Source organism: Mustelus asterias, chromosome 22, assembly GCF_964213995.1.
Source record: "Mustelus asterias chromosome 22, sMusAst1.hap1.1, whole genome shotgun sequence".
Classification (NCBI taxonomy): Eukaryota; Metazoa; Chordata; class Chondrichthyes; order Carcharhiniformes; family Triakidae; genus Mustelus; species Mustelus asterias.
In genome coordinates, this window is record NC_135822.1 from 62,955,883 (window position 1) to 62,978,667 (window position 22,785).

At 49.6% G+C, this 22,785-nt stretch overlaps 1 protein-coding gene across 2 annotated transcripts in view; it reads left to right on the plus strand.

Annotated features, from left to right (window-relative positions):
* The window catches only part of LOC144510113 (fibroblast growth factor receptor 1-like), a 231,494-nt gene extending 209,254 nt beyond the window's left edge, over positions 1-22,240 (plus strand). For both annotated transcript variants that reach the window (XM_078239392.1, XM_078239393.1), the window contains exons 10-18: positions 657-802; positions 4,104-4,225; positions 9,110-9,220; positions 9,618-9,808; positions 12,289-12,411; positions 14,883-14,953; positions 16,073-16,210; positions 19,803-19,908; positions 21,283-22,240. In XM_078239392.1, the coding sequence (XP_078095518.1) occupies positions 657-802; positions 4,104-4,225; positions 9,110-9,220; positions 9,618-9,808; positions 12,289-12,411; positions 14,883-14,953; positions 16,073-16,210; positions 19,803-19,908; positions 21,283-21,459 (1,185 nt within the window). In that variant the 3' untranslated portion in view covers positions 21,460-22,240. The remainder of the gene's footprint in view (positions 1-656; positions 803-4,103; positions 4,226-9,109; positions 9,221-9,617; positions 9,809-12,288; positions 12,412-14,882; positions 14,954-16,072; positions 16,211-19,802; positions 19,909-21,282) is intronic.
* Positions 22,241-22,785: the final 545 nt, after the last annotated feature.

A 22,785-nucleotide genomic window follows, 5' to 3' on the forward strand; every position in this document is an offset into this window, starting at 1 on the left:
TCCACATACACGCAGACACACACGTGCCGCAGACACACACGTGCCGCAGACATACACACGTGCCGCAGACACACGCAGATGCAGACATACACACAGGCGCAGACACACACGCGCACATGCAGACACAGACATGCACACACGCAGACACAGACGCCACAGGTACATGCAGACACACACGTGCCGCAGACACGTGTACATGCAGATATACACACACACACACATGCCACAGGTACACGCAGACACACACTGACGGAGGTGTGCGCGCGAACACACACATACAAACACATCCGAGATTGTATTCAACAACCAGTTGTCAAGATCGGCACGTCTCCACGGACCATGCGTACATCACACTCAAACCCGGCCTCCACTCAGAAAGCAATGATTACATTCGAAACAGCCCCTGTTTTTTGGCATCTTGCAGCAAGACCGGGATAAAGCACCAAGAACTAAAGACATGATCATGAGAGCTGAGGAAGGAATGAATCTCTTGGCGCTGATGGAAGAGATGGGAATGGTTGTGGAGGGTGGGGTCCGGGAATAAGTGAGTGGCAAAGGGACAGGAGCTCAGCACAGTGCAATGTTGGGGGGGTTACTGTGTGTGTGATTCCTCTTGCAGACTCTAATGTCCAGTGTCGTTGTCTATCCCCACACAGGTATCCGTTGACTCCAGCTCCTCCATGCACTCGGGTGTCCTGCTGGTTCGGACAGCCCGACACTCATCCAACGGAACCCCCATGTTGGCAGGGGTGTCGGAGTACGAGCTTCCCGAGGACCCTCGCTGGGAGTTCTCCAGAGACAAGTGAGTGTACTGCGTGCTGGTCACTCAGTGGCACTGATATCGAGCTTTCCCAGAGCAGCCTGGGCCTGAGGTGGCAGTGTGGTTGTGTGTTCCTTGAACTGGAGGGAGGCGGAATGGGCACTTTGCCAACCTTTCCATCAAAGCTCAGCTATTAGTTCATTCAGTCGGAACAAAAACAGGAAACGCAGTGAAAAATAGAATGTACTCCAAACGTGACCAGACTTATTTATAGACCCAGGGCTGCTGCCTGTTTATGAAGCTGTGGATCAGCTGTGGTTCCAGCCTTGGACACGTGCCCTGGGGTGAACTGGGTGCTTCATGAGGCTGCAAAGGCCACCACTCCACCCATCTCTGAGCCCGAAAGGTGGGAGTGAAGTTCTTATATCTGGAAGCCTGCTTTGAAATGAATCTGAGGCTGCCTTTGACTGACCCACAGCACCAGAACTCACAAGCTCACACCGATTGAGAATGCGTGGTGTGAATCGGGAGCGCAGCCCAAGAGAGCAAGGCCTGATCGCTAGCTCCACCGGGAGTTTGTACCTGGTGCAGTATAACTCTGCTCCAAGCTGCGGAGTTTCCTTAACACCAGGATCATTGCCACTCCCACCAAACTCTCCCAAAACCTAATCGGAGAGGGTCATTTTTTTATTATTCATTGTGGGACATGGGCGTCGCTGGCTGGGCCAGCATTTATTGCCCATCCCTAACTGAGTCAAACACATTGCTGTGGCTCTGGAGTCACATGGAGGCCAGACCGGGTAAGGACGGCAGATTTCCTTCCCTAAAGGACCTTAGTGGCCCAGATGGGTTTTTCCGACAATCCACAATGGTTTCATGGTCTTCAGTCGATTCTTAATTCCAGATTTTTTTTATTGAACTCCAATTCCACCATCTGCCGTGGCGGGATTCGAACCCGGGTCCCCAGAACGTTAGCTGAGATTCTGGGTTAATAGTCTAGCGATAATGCCACAAGACCGTTGCCTCACAGGGCACACTCTAGAGCGGCGAGAGGGTCACTGGAGCGAGAGAGGCCATGTTAACACTGGTACCAGGATAGGTTCAAAGGTCACATCTCCGACTATGCACTGGTACATGAGACAGGAAGAGCAGAGCTCCGATCCAAGGGCATCGAACGGTATTTACAGAGGGCGGGTTGATGTGCCCTCATGTAGTGAGTGGGGCATAGTGTTCAAAACCGGAGAAGCTTCACAATCCCCGGTTTGAGGAGCTTCCAACTCATGGTGCAATGGGCTGTTTTATTGAATTCTTTCTTGCTTTGCCGGGACCCAGAAGGTTAAAATGTGTCACTGTTGTCTATTTGTGGGCAGTGCAGCAAAGATCGATCCAGACTGGAAGACACATGGCAGGATAGATTTGATGGCTGCAGTTGCCATTAGCTATTGAACTCAAAAAGATGTTCAAAGGTTCAGTCAGTTCAATTCAGGCATCCTGTGGAACTTGTAAAATAATATAATTGATTGGCAGCTCTATGTTCTGAGGGTGTCTCATGTCGGTGAGGGACAGGAATCGTCAGAACATCAGGGCAGGCATCTGGAACTTACTCCAGCATTTATTAAGATCTTGCCTGTGGTCTTCACTCCATCTTGCCCTCTGCGCCCACCCCGCCCGTAACTCTTGACCACCTCATTGATTAACAATCTGTATAACTCTGCCTTGAATAAATTCAGTGACCTTCCTGTGGAAGAACATTTCACAGACTAACAACATTTTGAAAGAAAATAATTGTCCTCGTTTCCGTCTCAAACAGTTGACCTCTTAGCCTTCAAGCGTTCTCCCTGGTTCTAGCCTGTTCCCCAAGTGGTAACATCTGCCCGATCAAATCCTCTCAGGATCTTCTATGTTTCAATCGGTTCACCTCTCATTCTCCCAAATTCCCAATGGGTGTAGTCCTAACCGGTTCAAACCTCCTTCAGAAGATCAGTCCCTCCTTGGTCCTGGGAATGAGTGGAGTGAGGAGTGAATGGTGCTGGTTAAAGCCACAGGATTGTGGCTTTGCAATGAGCTGTGTGTCCTCTGAAGCCGTGGCGTCCAGTCTGAGGGCCAGGTAACCAGAGCAAGCTCGCAGAGAGTGTGAGACCAGGCAATAGGCCTTCAGCTGTTGGGCGACACTTCAAGTAGATTGTTCCGAATTATCGTCATGGGACTGACACTGAACCTCCGCATGGATTCTCCCAACATCCTGCGATCATGAATTGAGAATCTACTGATGAAACCATTGTCGATTGTCGGAAAAACCCATCTGCTTCACGAAGGTGCTTTAGAGAAGGAAATCTGCCATCCTTACCCGGTCTGGCCTACATGTGACTCCAGAGCCACAGCAATGTGGTTGACTCTCAACTGCCCTCCAACTAAGGATGGGCAATAAATGTGGGCCAGCCAGTGACACCCATGTCCCATGAATGAATAGAAAAGTAGGGTAGGACCTTGGTGACGTTGCTTGAGAAACAGTTCCAGCACCCCCTGTCAAAGATGGAGGCTGGATGGGGCATTGACTGGGAGACTTGCTCCCTGTGGAATTTTCAGGATCTGAGTCTGAGCCATTTATTTGTTGAATATTAAATCAGTGTAATGATTTGTAGCCTAACTAGAGTCTTACTCTGTTTTTTACTCTATCTGTATGAAATGTACTTATTCCTCGATGCCTGGGGGCCAGTTACAGATTTGTGGGCAGTTAACCGCACGCCTTCAGGGGATCTTCTGGGAATGTCGACAAGGAAAAGAATTGTGCATGAATATCCAAATGTTTTGCCGCCATTAACCTCGGCTGCTGCAATTAAAGATTTCCAGAGAAATGCTTACAAAGAGGGTTAGCTGCTGGGATGTATTTCTGCCGATGGGATCAGCCTCAGACTGATGAGGTTTAGATTGGGACGGCCGATCTTAGTTTGATAAGATCTGTCTGGGCTTGCTAAGATTGATTGGGGTGTGTTGTAGCTTAATGGGGGGCACAAACTCCTCCAACAAACACCTCTCATGTTCCTTACTTTCCAACGTCTGCTCGGAGTCGGAAGTAGGAAAGAGAAGGGAAATCCTAACTGGAAGAGTTGGCTGCAGACTAACAGAATGGTGACAGGAGGGGAACTAGGACGTCACAAACTCACGTGCTTCTCAGAGTCTGATCTTTGATAAGTCAGGCAGTGGCCATGCAAATATTTGGGTGGCAGGGTTAGGCACAGAACAAGTGTGGCAGGGTGGACGGGACTGCTCTTGGATTTAGTAATCAATGTGAAATGGAACAAATGGAGTGCACCTTAACCCATGTGTTCTCCCTGACCTGTAGGCTGACACTGGGTAAACCACTTGGCGAGGGCTGCTTTGGACAAGTGGTGATGGGAGAGACCATTGGCATTGACAAGGATAAGCCCAACAGGCCGGTTACTGTGGCTGTGAAGATGTTAAAAGGTGAGTGCTTGTTTGTTTAGTGACACATCCGATCTCCGCAATGGCCGTTGGAGTTGCTGGAGACTGGGGAATGTGATTTGAGGGAAATGGAAGATGCTCCGTGACTCTACTCTCTTTCCCAAACTCCTCTCCCAAAGTGGGAGCTACCTCATGGCCTTGCCCATTGGCCCGGGTATGGAAGCTGGAGAGTGAATGAAGACTGGCAGTGTTGGCAAAGCTCAATGGTTGGTGTAGCTGCCGCCTTTCCAGCAATGGTCACTGCTCAGTGATGGAGGACAGGCTCGCTGTCTGATTCGGGCCTTCTCCCTGCCTTGGCTCAGCTCAGCTCCGAACCTTCCTCGCTTTGTCCAGTCTTTGCACGTTGCGGAGGAGCTGTGAATTGTCCCCCAGTAAAATTCAACCTGGTTGCTAAGTTAGCAGGCGATAACCACATTGATGCTCCTGTTGCCCAGTCTGACACTTTCTTAGCATTTGCCAATCAGACATGGCATGGCAATTGGCCGTGCCAATTCTCCGGTGCAGCATTGTGGCACAGTGGTTAGCACTGTTGCCTCACAATACCAAGGATCCGGGTTCAACTCCCGGCTTAGGTCACAGTGTGGAGTTTGCACGTTCTCCCCGTGTCTGCGTGGGTTTCCTCCGGGTGCTCCGGTGTCCCCCCTCAGTCCGAAAGACGTGCTGGTTAGGGGCATTGGCCATGCTAAATTCTCCCTCAGTGCACCCGAACATGCACCAGGGTGTGGCGACTAGGGGATTTTCACAGTAACTTCATTGCAGCGTTAATGTAAGCCTACTTGTGATGAATGAATAAACTTTACTTGACTTTACTTTCCACACCTGTGTAAAGGTGCAAAACAGAAGGGCCAAGGTTGAGTGTGCGCACCGGAAATTGACAAAGCCCCACACCGTAGGTTTGGATAAGCTCTCCCAGTCCTCCCGTTTGATCAGCAGCATCATATCAGCCAGTGAGTAACTTAGTAAAGCTTCCAATCTCGTCAACATTCTCATGCTGCCCTGCTTTCTCCACATGGGTTAAAGGGAGTCCCGTCAAACTCTTCCCCGCAGCTCAGCTGGTGGAGCTTGGAGATGGCAAAGTGAGACCACTGCTCTGTGCCAACCTTGTTGATCTTATCAAGGTTGGCGGCAGGGGTGAGATGACCGAGGTGGGGACAGCTGCAAGGATTGCCAGTGTGCCTGGCTGGTTGTGTGGGTATGATGTCTGTGCCATTGCCCTCACCTTGTGAATAGTTTAATGACGCTCATTATCTGTGGCCACTCAACAAGGACACTCACCCAGGTGAAAGTAACAGGCACAGGGGAGGAGACACATTGGAAATAGCCTTTTGTCCTGAACTTCTCATGGCAGTGAAGAGGTTACACATGTCTCAAGACCAAATTCAAGTGATTCCTCCCTCCCCACACATCTGGGTACGTAGATGATACTTTGTGCGTTAGGTCTCAGGATTACTCTGCGTTGTGCAGGCACCAGCCTTGGTCGGGGACCGCAGACCTATCGGAAGCCTCTCTCTCTTGCTTGTTGCTAAGGGAGATGACAGACAGAATGATCTCTTCCATTCCTCCCTTTCTCATGAAAAGAGAATATAGGGAGTTAGGTAGACAGCTGAGAAAGAGGAATGCAAAGGTAGTAATCTCGGGATTGCTGCCTGTGCCGCGGGAGAGTGAGAACAGGAATCGGTGGAGAATGAATGCGTGGCTGAGGGACTGGAGCAAGGGACAAGGATTTGGGTACTTGGATCATTGGGACCTCTTTAGGGGCAGGTGTGACCTGTTTAAAAAAGACGGCTGGCACTTGAATCCCAGGGGGACCAATATCCTGGCGGGAAGGTTGGCTAAGGCTACTGGAGAGACTTTAAACTAGAAAGGTTGGGGGGAGGGAATCGAAATGAGGGGACTGAGAGCGAGGAGGTTAGCTCGCAAATAGATAAGGAATGTAAACAGGGTAAGAGGGAGGTTAGACGAGTGATGGAGAAGGGAAGTGCTCAGGCTGAAGGTCTGAGATGTGTCTATTTTAATGCCAGGAGTGTAGTGAATAAAGTGGATGAGCTTAGAGCGTGGATTGCTGCTTCGAATTGTGATGTGGTGGCCATTACGGAGACTTGGATGTCTCAGGGACAGGACTGGGTGCTTCAGGTGCCGGGTTTTAGATGTTTCAGGAAGGACAGGGAGGGAGGCAAGAGAGGGGGGGGAGTGGCACTGTTGATCAGGGATAGTGTCACGGCTGTAGAGAAGGTGGACACCGTGGAGGGATTGACTACGGAGTCTCTGTGGGTGGAGGTTAGGAACAGGAAGGGGTCGGTAACGTTGCTGGGTGTTTTCTATAGGCCGCCCAATAGTAACAGAGATGTTGAGGAGCAGATGGGGAAACAGATCCTGGAGAGATGTAGGAATAACAGAGTTGTCGTGATGGGAGATTTTAATTTCCCAAACATAGATTGGAATATCCCTAGGGCTAGGGGTTTGGATGGAGAGGAGTTTGTTAGGTGTGTCCAGGAGAGTTTCCTGACACAGTATGTGGATAAGCCTACTAGAGGAGAGGCTGTACTTGATCTGGTGCTGGCTAATGAACCTGGACAGGTGGAGGATCTCTCAGTGGGTGAGCATCTTGGGGATAGCGATCATAATTCTATCTCCTTCACGATAGCATTGGAAAGAGATAGGATCAGGCAGGCTAGGAAAGTGTTTCTCTGGAGTAAAGGGAAATACAGTGTCATCAGGGAGGAAATTAGACGGGTAAATTGGAAGGAGGCATTCTTGGGGAAAAGTACCGAAGGAAAGTGGAGGATTTTCAAGGAATGTTTGTCTGGAGCTCTGCATGACAACGTTCCGATGAGACAGGGGGGTGTTGGTAGGGTACGGGAACCGTGGTGCACGAAGGTTGTGATGAACCTGGTGAATAAGAAAAGAGAGGCGTACAGAAGGTTCAGAGAGCTAGGAGGTGTTAAGGATTTAGAGGAGTATACGGGATGTAGGAAGGAGCTTAAGAAGGAAATTAGGAGAGCGAGAAGGGGTCATGAGAAGGCCTTGGCGGGTAAGATTAAGGAGAATCCCAAGGCTTTCTACAAATATGTCAAGAGTAAAAGGATGAGATGTGAAGGCATAGGACCCTTAAAAGGTGAAGGGGGAAAAGTTTGTGCGGAACCGTTAGAAATGGCGGAGCTGCTTAATGAATACTTTACCTCGGTATTCACGGTGGAAAGGGATCTGGGTGGTTGTACTGCTGGTTTGCGGTGGACAGAAAGGATCGAGCATGTGGACATAAAGAAAGAGGATGTGTTGGAACTATTGAATGGCATCAAGGTTGGTAAGTCGCCGGGACCGGATGGGATGTACCCCAGGTTACTGTGGGAGGCGAGGGAGGAGATTGCGGAGCCTTTGGCGATGATCTTTGCATCGTCGATGGAGACGGGAGAGGTTCCGGAGGATTGGAGGATTGCAGATGTGGTCCCTATATTCAAGAAAGGGAACAGGGACAGCCCGGGAAATTACCGACCGGTGAGTCTAACCTCAGTGGTTGGTAAGTTGATGGAGAGGATCCTGAGAGACAGGATTTATGATCATCTAGAGAAGTTTAGTATGATCAAAAGTAGTCAGCACGGCTTTGTCAAGGGCAGGTCGTGCCTTACGAGCCTGGTTGAGTTCTTTGAAAATGTGACCAAACACATTGACGAAGGAAGAGCGGTGGATGTGGTCTATATGGACTTCAGCAAGGCGTTCGATAAGGTCCCCCATGCAAGACTTCTTGAGAAAGTGAGAGGGCATGGGATCCAAGGGGCTGTTGCCTTGTGGATCCAGAACTGGCTTGCCTGCAGAAGGCAGAGAGTGGCTGTGGAGGGGTCTTTCTCTACATGGAGGTCAGTGACCAGTGGAGTGCCCCAGGGATCTGTTCTGGGACCCTTGCTGTTTGTCATTTTCATAAATGACCTGGATGAGGAAGTGGAGGGATGGGTTGGTAAGTTTGCTGACGACACCAAGGTAGGTGGTGTTGTGGATAGTTTGGAGGGATGTCAGAAGTTGCAGCGAGACATAGATAGAATGCAAGACTGGGCGGAGAAGTGGCAGATGGACTTCAACCCGGATAAGTGTGTGGTGATCCATTTTGGCAGATCCAATGGGATGAAGCAGCAGTATAATATGAAGGGTACCATTCTTAGCAGTGTAGAGGATCAGAAGGACCTTGGGGTCCGGGTCCATAGGACTCTTAAATCGGCCTCGCAAGTGGAGGATGCGGTCAAGAAGGCGTACGGCGTACTGGCCTTCATTAATCGAGGGATTGAGTTTAGGAGTCGGGAGATAATGCTGCAGCTTTATAGGACCCTGGTTAGACCCCACTTGGAGTACTGCGCGCAGTTCTGGTCACCTCATTACAGGAAAGATGTTGAAGCCATTGAAAGGGTGCAGAGGAGATTTACAAGGATGTTGCCTGGATTGGGGGGCATGCCTTATGAGGATAGGTTGAGGGAGCTTGGTCTCTTCTCCCTGGAGAGACGAAGGATGAGAGGTGACCTGATAGAGGTTTACAAGATGTTGAGAGGTCTGGATAGGGTAGACTCTCAGAGGCTATTTCCAAGGGCTGAAATGGTTGCTACGAGAGGACACAGGTTTAAGGTGCTGGGGGGTAGGTACAGAGGAGATGTCAGGGGTAAGTTTTTCACTCAGAGGGTGGTGGGTGAGTGGAATCGGCTGACGTCGGTGGTGGTGGAGGCAAACTCGTTGGGGTCTTTTAAGAGACTTCTGGATGAGTACATGGGATTTAATGGGATTGAGGGCTATAGATAGGCCTAGAGGTGGGGATGTGATCGGCGCAACTTGTGGGCTGAAGGGCCTGTTTGTGCTGTGGCTTTCTATGTTCTATGTTCTTCACAGCTGACGCCACAGAGAAGGATCTGTCCGACCTCATCTCTGAGATGGAGATGATGAAGATGATTGGGAAACACAAGAACATCATTAACTTGCTGGGGGCTTGTATTCAGGATGGTGAGTACTGCATCGAGGCTCGCAATGCTGAAGGGGAACACTTCCTTCATCCAGACCTATTCCCCCCGATCAGCCACCGGGCTGTTTCTGTCTTCAGTCTTTGCTCTTGCTGTTGCATTTTAACCCCCACTCACCCTCCTTCAATAGTATGTATTTCTCAACACTTCCCGCTGCTTCGGAAAAGCAGGCAGCATAATCAAAGACCCCACACACCCTCTTCCACCTTCTTCCGTCGGGAAAAAGATACTGAAACATTCCGAGTTGTCCTGAAGTTGTGAATGGGCTGTAGAAATGCAAATCTGTCCTTCCTTCTCTCCTCATGCCGACTCCTCCAGCTGCCACAACGCCCCACAGCCAGCCTGCTTGAAGGTGATTAAGTTGGAATATTTTTCCGCAGGTCCTCTCTACGTCATTGTTGAATTTGCCTCCAAGGGTAACCTGAGGGAGTATTTGCGCGCTCGCCGGCCTCCAGGGATGGAGTACTGTTACAACCCTGCCCACATAGCGGTGGAACAGCTGTCCTTCAAAGACCTGGTATCGTGTGGTTACCAGGTATCCCGAGGAATGGAGTATCTGGCATCCAAAAAGGTAGGAAGGCCCACCGGGGGGAGCCCGTTAAAACATTACTTCTCAGCCGTGGGCCGGTGTGGGCCGGGGAAGACAGGCTGCTTCTCAGAGTGATGAGGGTAGCAGCCTGTCAGTGAGGGGAAGAGCGTGTTCCCCAGAGTCTGGCTGCTTGAGAAATTCCTTCAGCTGCAGATCAGTGCCATTGGTGCCACCACATTGCGGGAACAGTTGCTCTGCCATTGACGTCAGTGGATTTTGGGATGACTTAGACGAGGAAAGGGCCCTTCCGCCACCTACAGCAAAGTGGGAGGAGACATCAGCAATGACCAGGCATTGCTGTGGTGTCAGGGTGGTATTACAGACCACACAACCCTTTTGCCCAGAGAGATTGGGTGAGGACATGAGAGAGCCTGTGCCTGACCCATTAACCCTGCCCATTGCCCAAACTAGCAATCTGAACCTTGTCCTCTTGTCTCCTGGCTCCCAGGCAATCACATTGAGAATGTCTTCCTCTTCAAGATACATGTGTTGAGGAGATGTAAGTGACTCGCTCAGACGTTGCCCCATTGTGAGCTGTTCCAGTCACCAAACTCATGGTCCTTAGCTTTGTCAGGATTGTTTCCTGTCCCCTGACCTATGACCCATCCGTCTGAACCTCCTCCACCACTCCCCTCCCCAACACACCTTCATTTGCCAGCTGGCTAATCAATGGGGGAGCAGGGACAAGCAGTGATGACGGGCTGAGGCCAATCTGGTGCCCTCCCACCCCTGCCCCTTGACCTCTGCTTCTGCCAGCCAAACAGAAACATCAAGGGTGACCAGAATGGGGTTTGGAAGGATGAGAGGTGATCTCTTTGAAGTAGAAGATTGGGAGAGGGTTTGACAGGATAAGAGTTTGTTTTGCCTGGCTTGGAGAGTCGAGAATGGGGGGTCGGCGGGGGCAGAGTCTCAGGTTATGAGGTGAACCATTTCGGACTGAGAAAAAGAGAAATTTCTGGAGTCTTTGGAATTCTTCATCCCAGAGGATTGTGGATTCTGAGTCATCGAGTAGATTCAAGGGTGAGAGATGGATGGACCTTTGATTTATTATTGTCACATGTATTAACATAGAGTGAAAAATATTGTTTCTTGCGCGCTATACAGACAAGACATACCGTTCATAGAGAAGGAAAGGAGAGAATGCAGAATGTAACGTTACAGTCATAGCTAGGGTGTAGAGAATGATCAACTTAGTGCGAGGTAGGTCCATTCAAAAGTCTGACAGCAGCAGGGAAGAAGCTGTTCTTGAGTCGGTTGGGAAGAAGCTGTTCTTGAGTCGGTTGGTACGTGACCTCAGACTTTTGTATCTTTTTCCCAACGGAAGAAGTTGGAAGAGAGAATGTCCGGGGTGCGTGGGGTCCTTAATTATGCTGGCTGCTTTGCCGAGGCAGCGGGGAGTGTAGACAGAGTCAATGGATGGGAGGCTAGTTTGCGTGATGGATTGGGCTACATTCACCTAGTTTCTTGCAGTCTTGGGCAGAGCAGGAGCCGTACCAAGCTGTGATACAACCAGAAAGAATGCTTTCGATGGTGCATCTGTAAAAGTTGGTGAGAGTCGTAGCTGACATGCCAAATTTCCTTAGTCTCCTGAGAAAGTAGCGGCGTTGATGGGCTTTCTTAACTATAGTGTCGGCATGGGGGGGACCAAGACAGGTTTTGGTGACCTGGACACCTTAAACCCTGAAGCCCTCGGTCATTTCTATTGCGTCCCCGTTGATGTAGATAGGGACATGTTCTCCACTATGCTCTACGCTATGGGTTTTTGGGTACTGAAGGAATGAAGCGATACAGGGATCGAGGGAAAAGCAAATGGAGATAGAGAGAATGAGCTGTGATTTTATTGACTGGTGAAGCAGGCTTCAGGAACCAGGTCGTCGACTCCAGCTCCTACTTCCTCTTTCCTCACAATCTTAGCTTCAAGGAGAAGACTTCTCATCCTTCGAAACAACAGAGATTATCAGTCAATTTGACTTGATTTCTCCTCCGAAGACATCTATCAAATGTTTACTGCAGCCTTTCTATGGCAAGCACACCCTTGGTTAGATTCAGAGATCAAAGCTGTACAGTGTGTGGCCTCAACAATTCCAGCAAGAGAAACATCTTTATTCCCACTGCGTTGTGTTGAGTGATGTACTGGCCAACCTTGTACCTCGAAGGTTCAGGCCACCTTCAGTGCAGCCTTGTTTCAGATGTGTGGTAATGACCCCACCGCCCCCGACACGGAGGGGCTCCTGATCTTTCTTTAGCTTCAGCCTGACGATTTGGGGCTTGCAGGCACATAAAGTGCTCCCTCGCTAGTGGATAAGGCAGCTGCCTTCACTACTTGTGTAGATTTGAAGCCAGTTACTTTTGCTGGCTCTGTCCAGATGCCCTCAGTTGGTGAAATGTGGCTGATTTGTGGGTTTGCTAAGTCTTCAGATGTTAACGGTCCTCTCTCTCTCTCTCTCTCTCTCCCTCCACAGTGCATACATCGCGATTTAGCCGCACGGAATGTTCTGGTGACAGAGGATAATGTGATGAAGATTGCTGACTTTGGACTGGCACGCGATATCCACCACATCGATTACTACAAAAAGACAACAAATGTGAGTGTGACGGATTGGGAGTGATATCCAGACCAATCCTAGACCGCTGTTATTCAGGCCATCTTCATGACACTCCTGACCCCAGACTGCTCATCGTGGCCTGGGTGTTCCTACATTGTTGCGTCTCTTCACCAAGGGAGCGATGGCCAGAATTATAGAGTCATAGAGGTTTACAGCTTGGAACCAGGCCCTTCGGTCCCTCCAAGCTGCCCTCTTGTTTTCTACCACTAAGCAAGTCCCAATTGCCTGCGTTTGGCCCATATCCCTCTATACCAATCATAGAATAGAAGAAATCATAGAAACCCTACAGTACAGAAAGAGGCCATTCGGCCCATCGAGTCTGCACCGACCACAATCCCACCCAGGCCCTACCCCCATATCCCTACATACTTTACCCACTAATCCCTCTAATCTACGCATCCCAGGACACTAAGGAGCAATTTTAGCATGGCCAATCAACCTACCCGCACATCTTTGGACTGTGGGAGGAAACCGGAGCACCCGGAGGAAACCCACGCAGACATGAGGAGAATGTGCAAACTCCACACAGACAGTGACCCAAGCCGGGAATCGAACCCAGGTCCCTGGAGCTGTGAAGCAGCAGTGCTAATCACTGTGCTACCGTGCCAATCTTACCCATGTAACTGTCTAAATGCTTTTTAAAAGACAAAATCGTACCTACCCCCACTACTCCCTCTGGCTGCTTGTTCCAGACACTCACCACCCTCTGTGTGAAACAATTGCCCCTCTGGACCCTTTTGTATCTCTCCCCTCTCACTTTAGACCTATGCCCTCTAGTTTTAGACTCCCCTACCTTTGGGAAACAATGTTGACTATCTATCTGATCTGTGCCCCTCATTATTTTATAGACCTCTATAAGATTATTAACAGCATAACAAAAAAAAACAATTCGCCCAGCCTTCCTCAGACCTTTGCAGGGTAATTTCAGCCCTGGTTAAGCCAGCGGACACTGAAGGGACAGACAGTTAAAATCACAGGGGACCCACTCAGCTGCATCCTTCCTTTTGGCTCTGATTTGAACCAGCTCTCCTGCGCAGGTTCGCCCAAGGCCGAATGGAAGAAATTTCCCATCAGGCCACGGGAGCTGCAAGAGGAAGTCTGGGGCCAGGAGAGCCTCAAAATGGCCATTTTTGTAAAAATATCCTTCTTCTTCCGACTTTCTACCTGGGGGTTGAGGATATCCAGAGTGAGGAGAATGTTCCTTCAGTCCCCATCAGCAGGGTTCAGATTGCAGTTTCCAACCTCTGATCCCCAGTTCCTTTCTGACGTTCTTCCTCCACTCCTTCCCGCCGTCCTTCCCATTGGTGTGGGGAAATCCTGACAGGGCTTCGAGTTGGAATCTCCTGGACCTCTGACCAGCTCGGACCCTCAACACGCTTACCTCTGGCTTATGAGGACGGTGCACTGGTCGGCAGTCCATCAAAGCTGGAGGCTTTCAGTTGAGATTTTCCAGTTAAGGAATTTGAATTCCCCATCGGATTGGCTCATGGCTGTATTGTAATTGTGGCCCCTCCATCTGGCTTTGCCCCCAGTCCCCGCTACGTCAATCCTATCCAACCCTTTCTTGATCTAAAAGACTTAAACCAGGTCACCCCGAGTCTTGTCTTTCTGAGAGAAAGGAAGGAGCTCCGATCTGTTTAGCTTTTCCAGATAAGTGTATCCCCAGTTCCAGCATCATCAACCTGCACCTTCTCCAATTCCACAATATCCTTTTCACAGTGGTTAGCACTGCTGCCTCACTGAGCCAGGGACCTGGGTTCGATTCCCGGCTCGGGTCACTGTCTGTGTGGAGTCTGCACGTTCTCCCTGTGTCTGCGTGGGTTTCCTCCGGGTGCTCCGGTTTCCTCCCACAGTCTGAAAGACATACTGGTTGGGTATATTAGCCATGCTAAATTCTCCCCACCTGAAAGGCGCCGGAGTAACTTCATTGCAGTGTTAATGTAAGCCTACTTATAACATTAATAAATAAACTTAAAAGCTTATATTATGGAGACTGGAACTATGCTCGGGAAGCCAAATGTGATCTCACCGAGGGTTCAGGACAAGTTGAACTTGGGTGAGTTAAAAACATATTGTGCAATAAACTGACCACAATCCCAGGATGAATTCATTTGCTCAGAAACAAACTACAGTTCATCAACTGTGCCCAAAGTGCAAACTCTACCCAATCAATTCTGACATCCCTCTGGCCTCAACATGCTTCCATGGGTGCAACTCTACATGATACATGGAGACACAACCCATTGGGTGGAGGTGTTGTTAGGGGACAGAGTGTTGTCGAACAGATAGGCCATGGCAAGAGCTGATGTCTCACACGGATGGAAGATTGTCCTTTTTGCTGAAGTGTGTGATATTGGAAAGAGACCATTTGTGCAATGTTTCTCCATCTGTTGTGTTTTGTGCTTCGAATCAGGGAATCATTAACTCGTTGGTTTTGGTTGGTTTTACAGGGCCGGTTACCTGTGAAGTGGATGGCCCCAGAAGCCCTGTTTGATCGAATATACACACATCAGAGTGACGTGTAAGTATGAGTGGAACATCTCATCGACACAGCAGGTTGTATCTTCAGATTTACGGGATGTATGAAACAACAGCTGCGACACAAGTAAATAGCAGCAACCTGTATTGATTTTAAATTCAGTTGTGGGACACGGGCGTCGCTGGTTGGCCACCATTTATTGCCCATCCCCAGTTGCCCTTGGAGGACAGTTGAGAGTCAACCACATTGCTGTGGCTCTGGAGTCACATGTAGGCCAGACCGGGTAAGGACAGCAGATTCCCTTCCTGAAAGGACATTAGTGACCCAGATGGGTTTTTCTGACAATGGTTTCATGGTGATCTGTAGATTCTCCAGATATTTTTTATTGAATTCAAATTCCACCACCTGCCGTGGTGGGATTCGAACCCGGGTCCCCGGAACATTCGCTGAGTTTTTAGATTAATAGTCTGGCGATAATTAGGCTATCGCTTCCCCATTATAACCTCTATTCTAACCGAGTGAAACGTTGACCCTCATGGGAGTGTTATCAGAGACAAATTATCACTGAGCCTGGCATTGGAAAACCAATGTTTGGTGTCCTAAGGAAGAGAGAGAGCTGGAGAGGCAATGGCGAGAGGATTGGTGGGAAAAGCGGGGAGTGCTGGTGCTTTGAGACTGGTGGAGGCCGTCTGCAGCGGGAGACAGCTCTGTGTCCATGTTCCCCAACCTGCCACGCCCCAAATGCCTGCAGTGCAATGGAGGAGGAGCTGAGGGGATAGCTGGGGAAGGGAGGGGGAAGCGGGAAGAGGGGGAAGCCGGGAAGAGGGGGAGTTCCTGGGGAGCTATCAGGTTATGGTGTGACAAGCTGTGCCGTTTAGCCAGCCCCTGGATTGCCAATGATATGGCCGGGCCCAGAGAAAGCTGGGAAGGATATCACTATGGGGAGGAAATGTCTTCCATCCGTCTGTTACTCACTCTCCAATGGGCTACACTTATTGAACAAGATGATATTGTTAACTGACTTCACTATCAGGGTCCACCCCACCCTGAATGGTTCTTTGTTGCCAACTCCCTTGTTTTGCTGTCCACACGGGTGTCACATGGACTGCTTCGATCGTCCGCATGTCTCTGCGCTCACCAGAAACTCTTGTTGTTCCTCAGGTGGTCCTTTGGAGTGCTGTTGTGGGAGATCTTCACCCTGGGCGGTTCCCCCTACCCTGGCATCCCAGTGGAGGAGCTCTTCAAGCTGCTGAAGGAGGGACACAGGATGGACAAGCCCTCAAACTGCACCAATGAACTGTGAGTAAAGGCCATTGACAGCCAGGGAGGAATGGCTCCTCCTTCTCCCTTCCTCTCGGGCTAGTGACGGGTTTATTCTTGCCACCATGCTCAATCATAGAATCCCTGCAGTGCACGAGGAGGCCGTTCGGCCCATCGAGTCTGCGTCAACTCTCCGACAGAGCATCTTACCCTGGCCCACCCTCCTGCCCCGTCCCTGTAACCCCAGGCATTTACTCTGCTAATCTCCCTAACCTACACATCTTTGGACACCAAGATGCAATTTAGCACGGCCAATCCACCTAACCCGCACATCTTTGAAGTGTGGGAAGAAACCGGAACATCCGGAGGAAACACATGCAGACACGGGGAGAATGTGCAGACTGCACACAGACAGCCAAGGCTGAAATTGAACCCAGGTCCCTGGCGTTGTGGAGTGGCAGCCACTGTGCCACCCCCAGGCCATCAGCAAAGGTTAAGCTCCTTTTGAACAGTGTACAGTTGCGTCCCGTGTATGTCATTTAACATAAAACAAGTGTGATGACTGATTAATTCATCAGTTTTGCCATTGTTGCTCAATGGGGAAAGTGTTAACCATGGAAATGTCCCTCTTCCTCTTGTGCAGTGTCACAAGGTATTTTAACAATTGGCCCCAGGGCCTGGAGATAAATGTCAGAGGAGTAACACCTCCCTCAGTGTGACAGGCCCTCAGTGTGTGAGCAGATGTGCTCAGACAGATATACCGATTCATACAGAGTCACATGGAGATTCTGAATGAGTGCCTTGCTGTGATGAATGGCACTGCAGGAACCATGCTATTCCTGAATGAAAGGCTCGGGATTCCCGTTGGGAATGTACAGAGCACAGACACGGAATGTATTGACACCTCCTCCCCTTGCAGTTTGCTGTGTGCTGACCAGACTGAGGACAGAGCCCCAGCTGAAGAATAATCAGGCCTGACGTAACAGAACAAACATCATGTCCCTTTTCACAACAGACCGATTACTGTCTCAACCAGCCTGTGCTTGCAAATTTCAGAGCATCATGTCCAACATTCGATGTGATCCCACAGTCTTGTTAGCGACAGACAGCATGGTTTTGTACGTGGGAGGTCATGTCTCACTAATTTAATTGAGTTTTTTGAGGAGGTGACTAAAATGATTGACGAGGGAAGGGCTGTGGATGTCGTCTACATGGACTTTAGTAAAGTATTTGACAAGGTCCCTCATGGCAGGCCGGTGCAAAAGATTAAATCTCACGGGATCAGGGGTGAACTAGCTCGATGGATTCGAACTGGCTTGGCCACAGACTACAAAGGGAAGCGGTGGAAGGGCGTTTTTCTGAATGGAGGTCTGTAACTAGTGGTGTTCCGTGGGGATCAGTGCTGGGACTTCTGCTGTTTGTAATATATACAAATGACTTGGAAAAAAACGTAGCTGGTCTGATTAGCAAGTTTGTGGATGATACTAAAATTGGCAGAGTTGCGGATAGTGATGAACATTGTCAGAGAATACAGCAGGATATAGATAGGCTGGAAAATTGGGCAGAGAAATGGCAGATGGAATTTAATCTGGACGAATGTGAGGTGACGCATTTTGGTGGATCCAATTCGGGTGGGAGCTATAAAATAAATTGCAGAATCATCAGGAGCGTAGACACACAGAGGGATCTGGGAGCACAGGCCCACAGATCCTTAAAAGTGGCAGCACAGGTGGAAAAGGTGGTGAAGAAAGCATGTGGCATGCTCGCCTTCATCGGGGCATCGAGTATAAAATTTGGCAAATTATGTTCCAGTTGTATAAGATGCTGGTTAGGCCACATTTGGAATACTGCGAGCAGTTCTGGTCGCCACACTACCAGAAGGATGTGGAGGCTTTGGAGAGAGTGCAGAAAAGGTTTACCAGGATGTTGCCTGGTATGGAGGGTATAAGAACATAAGAAATAGGAGCAGGAGTAGGCCATCTAGCCCCTCGAGCCTGCCCCGCCATTCAATAAGATCATGGCTGATCTGAAGTGGATCAGTTCCACTTACCTGCCTGATCCCTATAACCCCTAATTCCCTTACCGATCAGGAATCCATCTATCCGTGATTTAAACATATTCAACGAGGTAGCCTCCACCACTTCAGTAGGCAGAGATTCACCACCCTCCGAGAGAAGAAGTTCCTCCTCAACTCTGTCCTGAACTGACCCCCCTTTATTTTGAGGCTGTGCCCTCTAGTTCTAGTTTCCTTTCTAAGTGGAAAGAATCTCTCCATCTCTACCCTATCCAGCCCCTTCATTATCTTATAGGTCTCTATAAGATTCCCCCCTCAGCCTTCTAAATTCCAACAAATACAAACTCAATCTGCTCAGTTTCTCCTCATAATCAACACCCCTCATCTCTGGTATCAACCTGGTGAACCTTCTCTGCACTCCCTCCAAGGCCAATATATCCTTCCGCAAATAAGGGGACCAATACTGCACACAGTATTCCAGCTGCGGCCTCACCAATGCCCTGTACAGATGCAGCAAGACATCTCTGTTTTTATATTCTATCCCCCTTGCGATATAGGCCAACATCCCATTTGCCTTCTTGATCACCTGTTGCACCTGCAGACTGGGTTTTTGCATCTCATGCACAAGGACCTGAGGAGAGATTGAATAAACTGGGATTGTTCTCCCTGGAAAGACGGAGGCTGAGGGGGCGACCTGATAGAAGTTTATAAAATTATGAGGGGTATGGATAGGGTGAACAGCTGGAAGCTTTTCCCCAGGGCAGAAATGACAATTACAAGGGGGCACAAGTTCAAGATAAGGGGGGAAAGGTTCAGTGGAGATGTGCGGGGGGGAAGTTTTTTACACAGCGGTTGGTGGGGGCCTGGAATGCACTGCCAAGTGAGGTGGTTGAGGCAGATACGTTAGCGACATTTGAGACTTAACTGGATAGGCACATGAACAGGCGGGGTATAGAGGAATACAGGTCTAGGTAGAACAACGTGATCAGCGCAGGCTTAGTGGGCCAAAGGGCCTGTTGCTGTGCTGTACTGTTCTTTGTTTTAGACCACACACCTTGTTGGTGCCAAGAATTGCACCAACAAGCAACTTAAGATCATCAGTCAGGTTCACAATGTGGCCCACTTACCTACATCCATACACAGGGCCCTGAACTTTGCAAACAGTGCATATCCAGGCATTGCACCTATAAATTTCTGTTCCCTTTGAAATCTGGCATTCTTGCCACTCTGTTCTGATGAGTTCAAGGTGAAAAGTTTTGACAGGATGTATCTTTTTTCAGCAATACTCTAAAGTTGGGAAATGTCAGGGTTTTCCCAGTGTTTCACCTCTGAGGACTGAGGGAATCTTTATCCTGTACTGCTGTATGGCCAGGTTTGGAGGAAACTCCACCGTATCAGCCTGTTACAGAAGGTAACACTCCCCGAAATGATTCCAGTGTAAAGGCCTCGGCTGCCAGTGCTTCACTTGAGGGAAACCCCAGCTGTGATCATTTAGACAAATCCACTCCCTCTCCAAAGCTTGAGTATTGGCCAGATTGTGTAGTGGACGGGTGTGTGTGTGGGATCTTGCTTCACAGTGTTGATGCTGCATTTAACTGGCTTCCTCTTCCTGCCCAGGTACATGACAATGAGAGACTGTTGGCACGTCATGCCATCCCAACGGCCAACCTTCAAGCAGCTGGTGGAAGACCTGGACAGGATCCTAGCAATGACTTCCAATCAGGTGAGAGTTGTGGGGCTGTGCTGAACAACAGTCTGAGGGGACTGGCCAACGATACACTCAGTCGAGTGCTGATTTACCAGAGAGCCTGCAGTTCAGGATGTTAATCCAGAAGGAACTCTTCCAGTCCAGACAATAAACATGGAACAAAATGTTCTCCTACTTGTAAATCAAAGAAAAGGTTTACTAAAGAAACTTCACCCTGGGCCATTCCAAGCTACCCACAATTCCCAACAGGTTCTAATTTATTCTGAGTCGGCTGGTCAGCTGATCATCACATCATTCTGTCATTGGTCACATGGTTTACTGGGTCAGCTGACTCTTACAGCTTGTTACCATTGGTCACATGACAACAGATCCAATGTTATCACCGGTTACATTCTAACACAGGAAACATTGGAGGCAGGTGTGATACTTCACATCCATTCACTGCACAAGGTCCTGCTGGTGACGGTGTCGTCATTGGGCGGGGGACCAAGGGGGGGAAAGTGTGATAGCAACTGGTTTCTGCCATTCATGGAATCCCGACAGTGCAGAAGGAGGCCATTCAGCCCATAGAACATGCACCGACAACAATCTCCCCAGCCCCGTAACCCCACGTATTCACCCTGCTAATTCCCCCTGACACTAAGGGGCAATTTAGCATGGCCAATCCACCAAACCTGTCCATCTTTGTCCAAGGCCTCTCAGTTCCCTCAGTCAGAAGGGTCATTCCTGGTTAGTGAAGCCTAAGCATTCGGTGTTCCCCGCCCCACCCCCGCCCATTCCCCACAGTGGTCACTTCACTGGCTCATTGGGTAACAGCCAGGGCCAGGTACCTGGAGCTGACGCACAAACCCTCCAGTGTTTCTGGGACTGGAAATGAGTGGAGTCCAGGCCAGCAGACAGCTTGTGATTTGATAGCTCTTAGCGTGGTGACCTGAGGCCTGTTGGGCAATAGCTGTCGGAAATGGAAGTGCGGGGCTAGCTGGGGAGTTTTACTGAGGGAACATTCTCCTGTCCATGACCCGAATGTACTTGTGACGTCGACACTGGGCGAAGAAACGTTTCCATTGAGCACTTTCTTGCCACAATATTTGGCTTCTGGAGGGGAATGTAGAAAGGCATGTTTTTAGCCCTCTGAAACAGAGGAATCTAAGTAGATGGATTATATAGCTGAGGAAATAGAAAGGCCTTTTATAGAGAGACCTTCTCACACTCTGGAGGATGTGGTTACAAATCCTTCAGAGTTGAGTTGACTGAGCCTCGCCCACATCAAAAAGCCAACAATTCAGACTTCCAAATGTGTGCCCTGGTGGAGCCTTTTAGTTCCTGGCTAGTCAGAGTGTTTATTTGGAGATTTTGGTTATGGTTTATTTTATCTTAATGGGTTTGCAGGACTACCTGGATCTGTCCGTGTCCTTGGATCAGTATTCGCCCAGCTTCCCGGATACCAGAAGTTCAACGTGTTCTTCCGGTGAAGATTCCGTCTTCTCCCACGACCCTCTGCCCGAGGAACCCTGCCTTCCCAAGTACCCGGGACACATGAACGGAGGCCTGAGACGGAAGCACTGAGAGATGTCAACGCCCTTGTTCCAGTCCAGTAGAACTCCCTGAGGCGTCACTTCATGAAGTCATTATGTCATTCACGGGGTCAGACCTGCTTTCTCTGCACCGCCACTTGTGGTGGCCTGCGTACTTTCCGAGGTCATTGTCCTCCGAGGCTGCCCACAGTTCTTAACCGATCCTTATCCATTGTTTTTGCTTAAAAAGCCACCAGTCATTCCTTGCCACGGCCTCATCAATCGGAACCTTGCTGGACCTCTCGGAGAAAGGCTGGCGCCATACGAAAGCCTTAAGGAGCTGGACTTTGTGAGTTGTTGTCAAGCTGTTGCCCACCTTGTCCTCCTCTTTCCCCCTCTCCCTTTCCCCACCCTCAGTCTGCCCGAAGATGTGAGGTGATCGACTTCAGAGCAGCCTGACGTGTACAGATCCATCCAAACCAGTGAACTTCAGGAAGTATACATTGGACAATGTGGGGGAGGCGGAAGGATGTCCACACGGAGTGGAGGTGTCTGATGCCTTTTTAGCAAGGACTTGGAGGGATTTTTCCATTTTGACCCAGCTCCAGTCACTCCGGACTGCACTAAAGTCACTAGTCTGCTCCCCCTTCCCCCGTGTCTTTGAGCTGGGACTCTGGTAGGGGACCAATGGACACAAAGTCATGGATTAAATCCCGTGCTTTGTAAAAGTGAGAACCTCACGCTGGATGACAGAATGCGGAAGACAGCTCTGCTCTTTGTAAATAGATCCAAATATGTATAAATATAAATATATTTACATGAAATGTTTTTGTAAAGAAAAAAAAGGTGGTTACCAGGATATGTACCTTTAGGGATTAACATATCGATATTATTAATTGTTTCTTCTTCCAAGCTTGGGGCTTTCCACACTAAGGAGGGGTTCAGACATGAGGGCATCTGGTGATGAATTTGAAAGTTGCCACAAATAATTGCAATGTATTGGATCTACATTGTGGGTACAAGGCGGAGGGGGAGGGGGGGCGGGCGGCAGAGAGATGGGCCGAATGTCAGGCTCGGAGTTGACTGGTTGGGCTGTAGAGTTTGTGGCTTGACGCAAAAGCAGCCATGGATTTAATCTTTCTGAGGTATTGGGTTTCTCCACTTTGATCTCCCACATGCCGCCCCCCCCCCCCCCCCCCCCGACCCGCTGAAACAGGAAGTTAATAATACTCACATTTACATAGTGCCTTTAACAATAACATCCCGGGTCAGTTGCCCGACCTCCATGTGCGGGGCACCGTGAGGCTTTTCGGAAGGGTACGGAGAATGGGATGCAGAATTACCCTGCCCCAGTGGAGGACCTCCTTGGAACAAACCC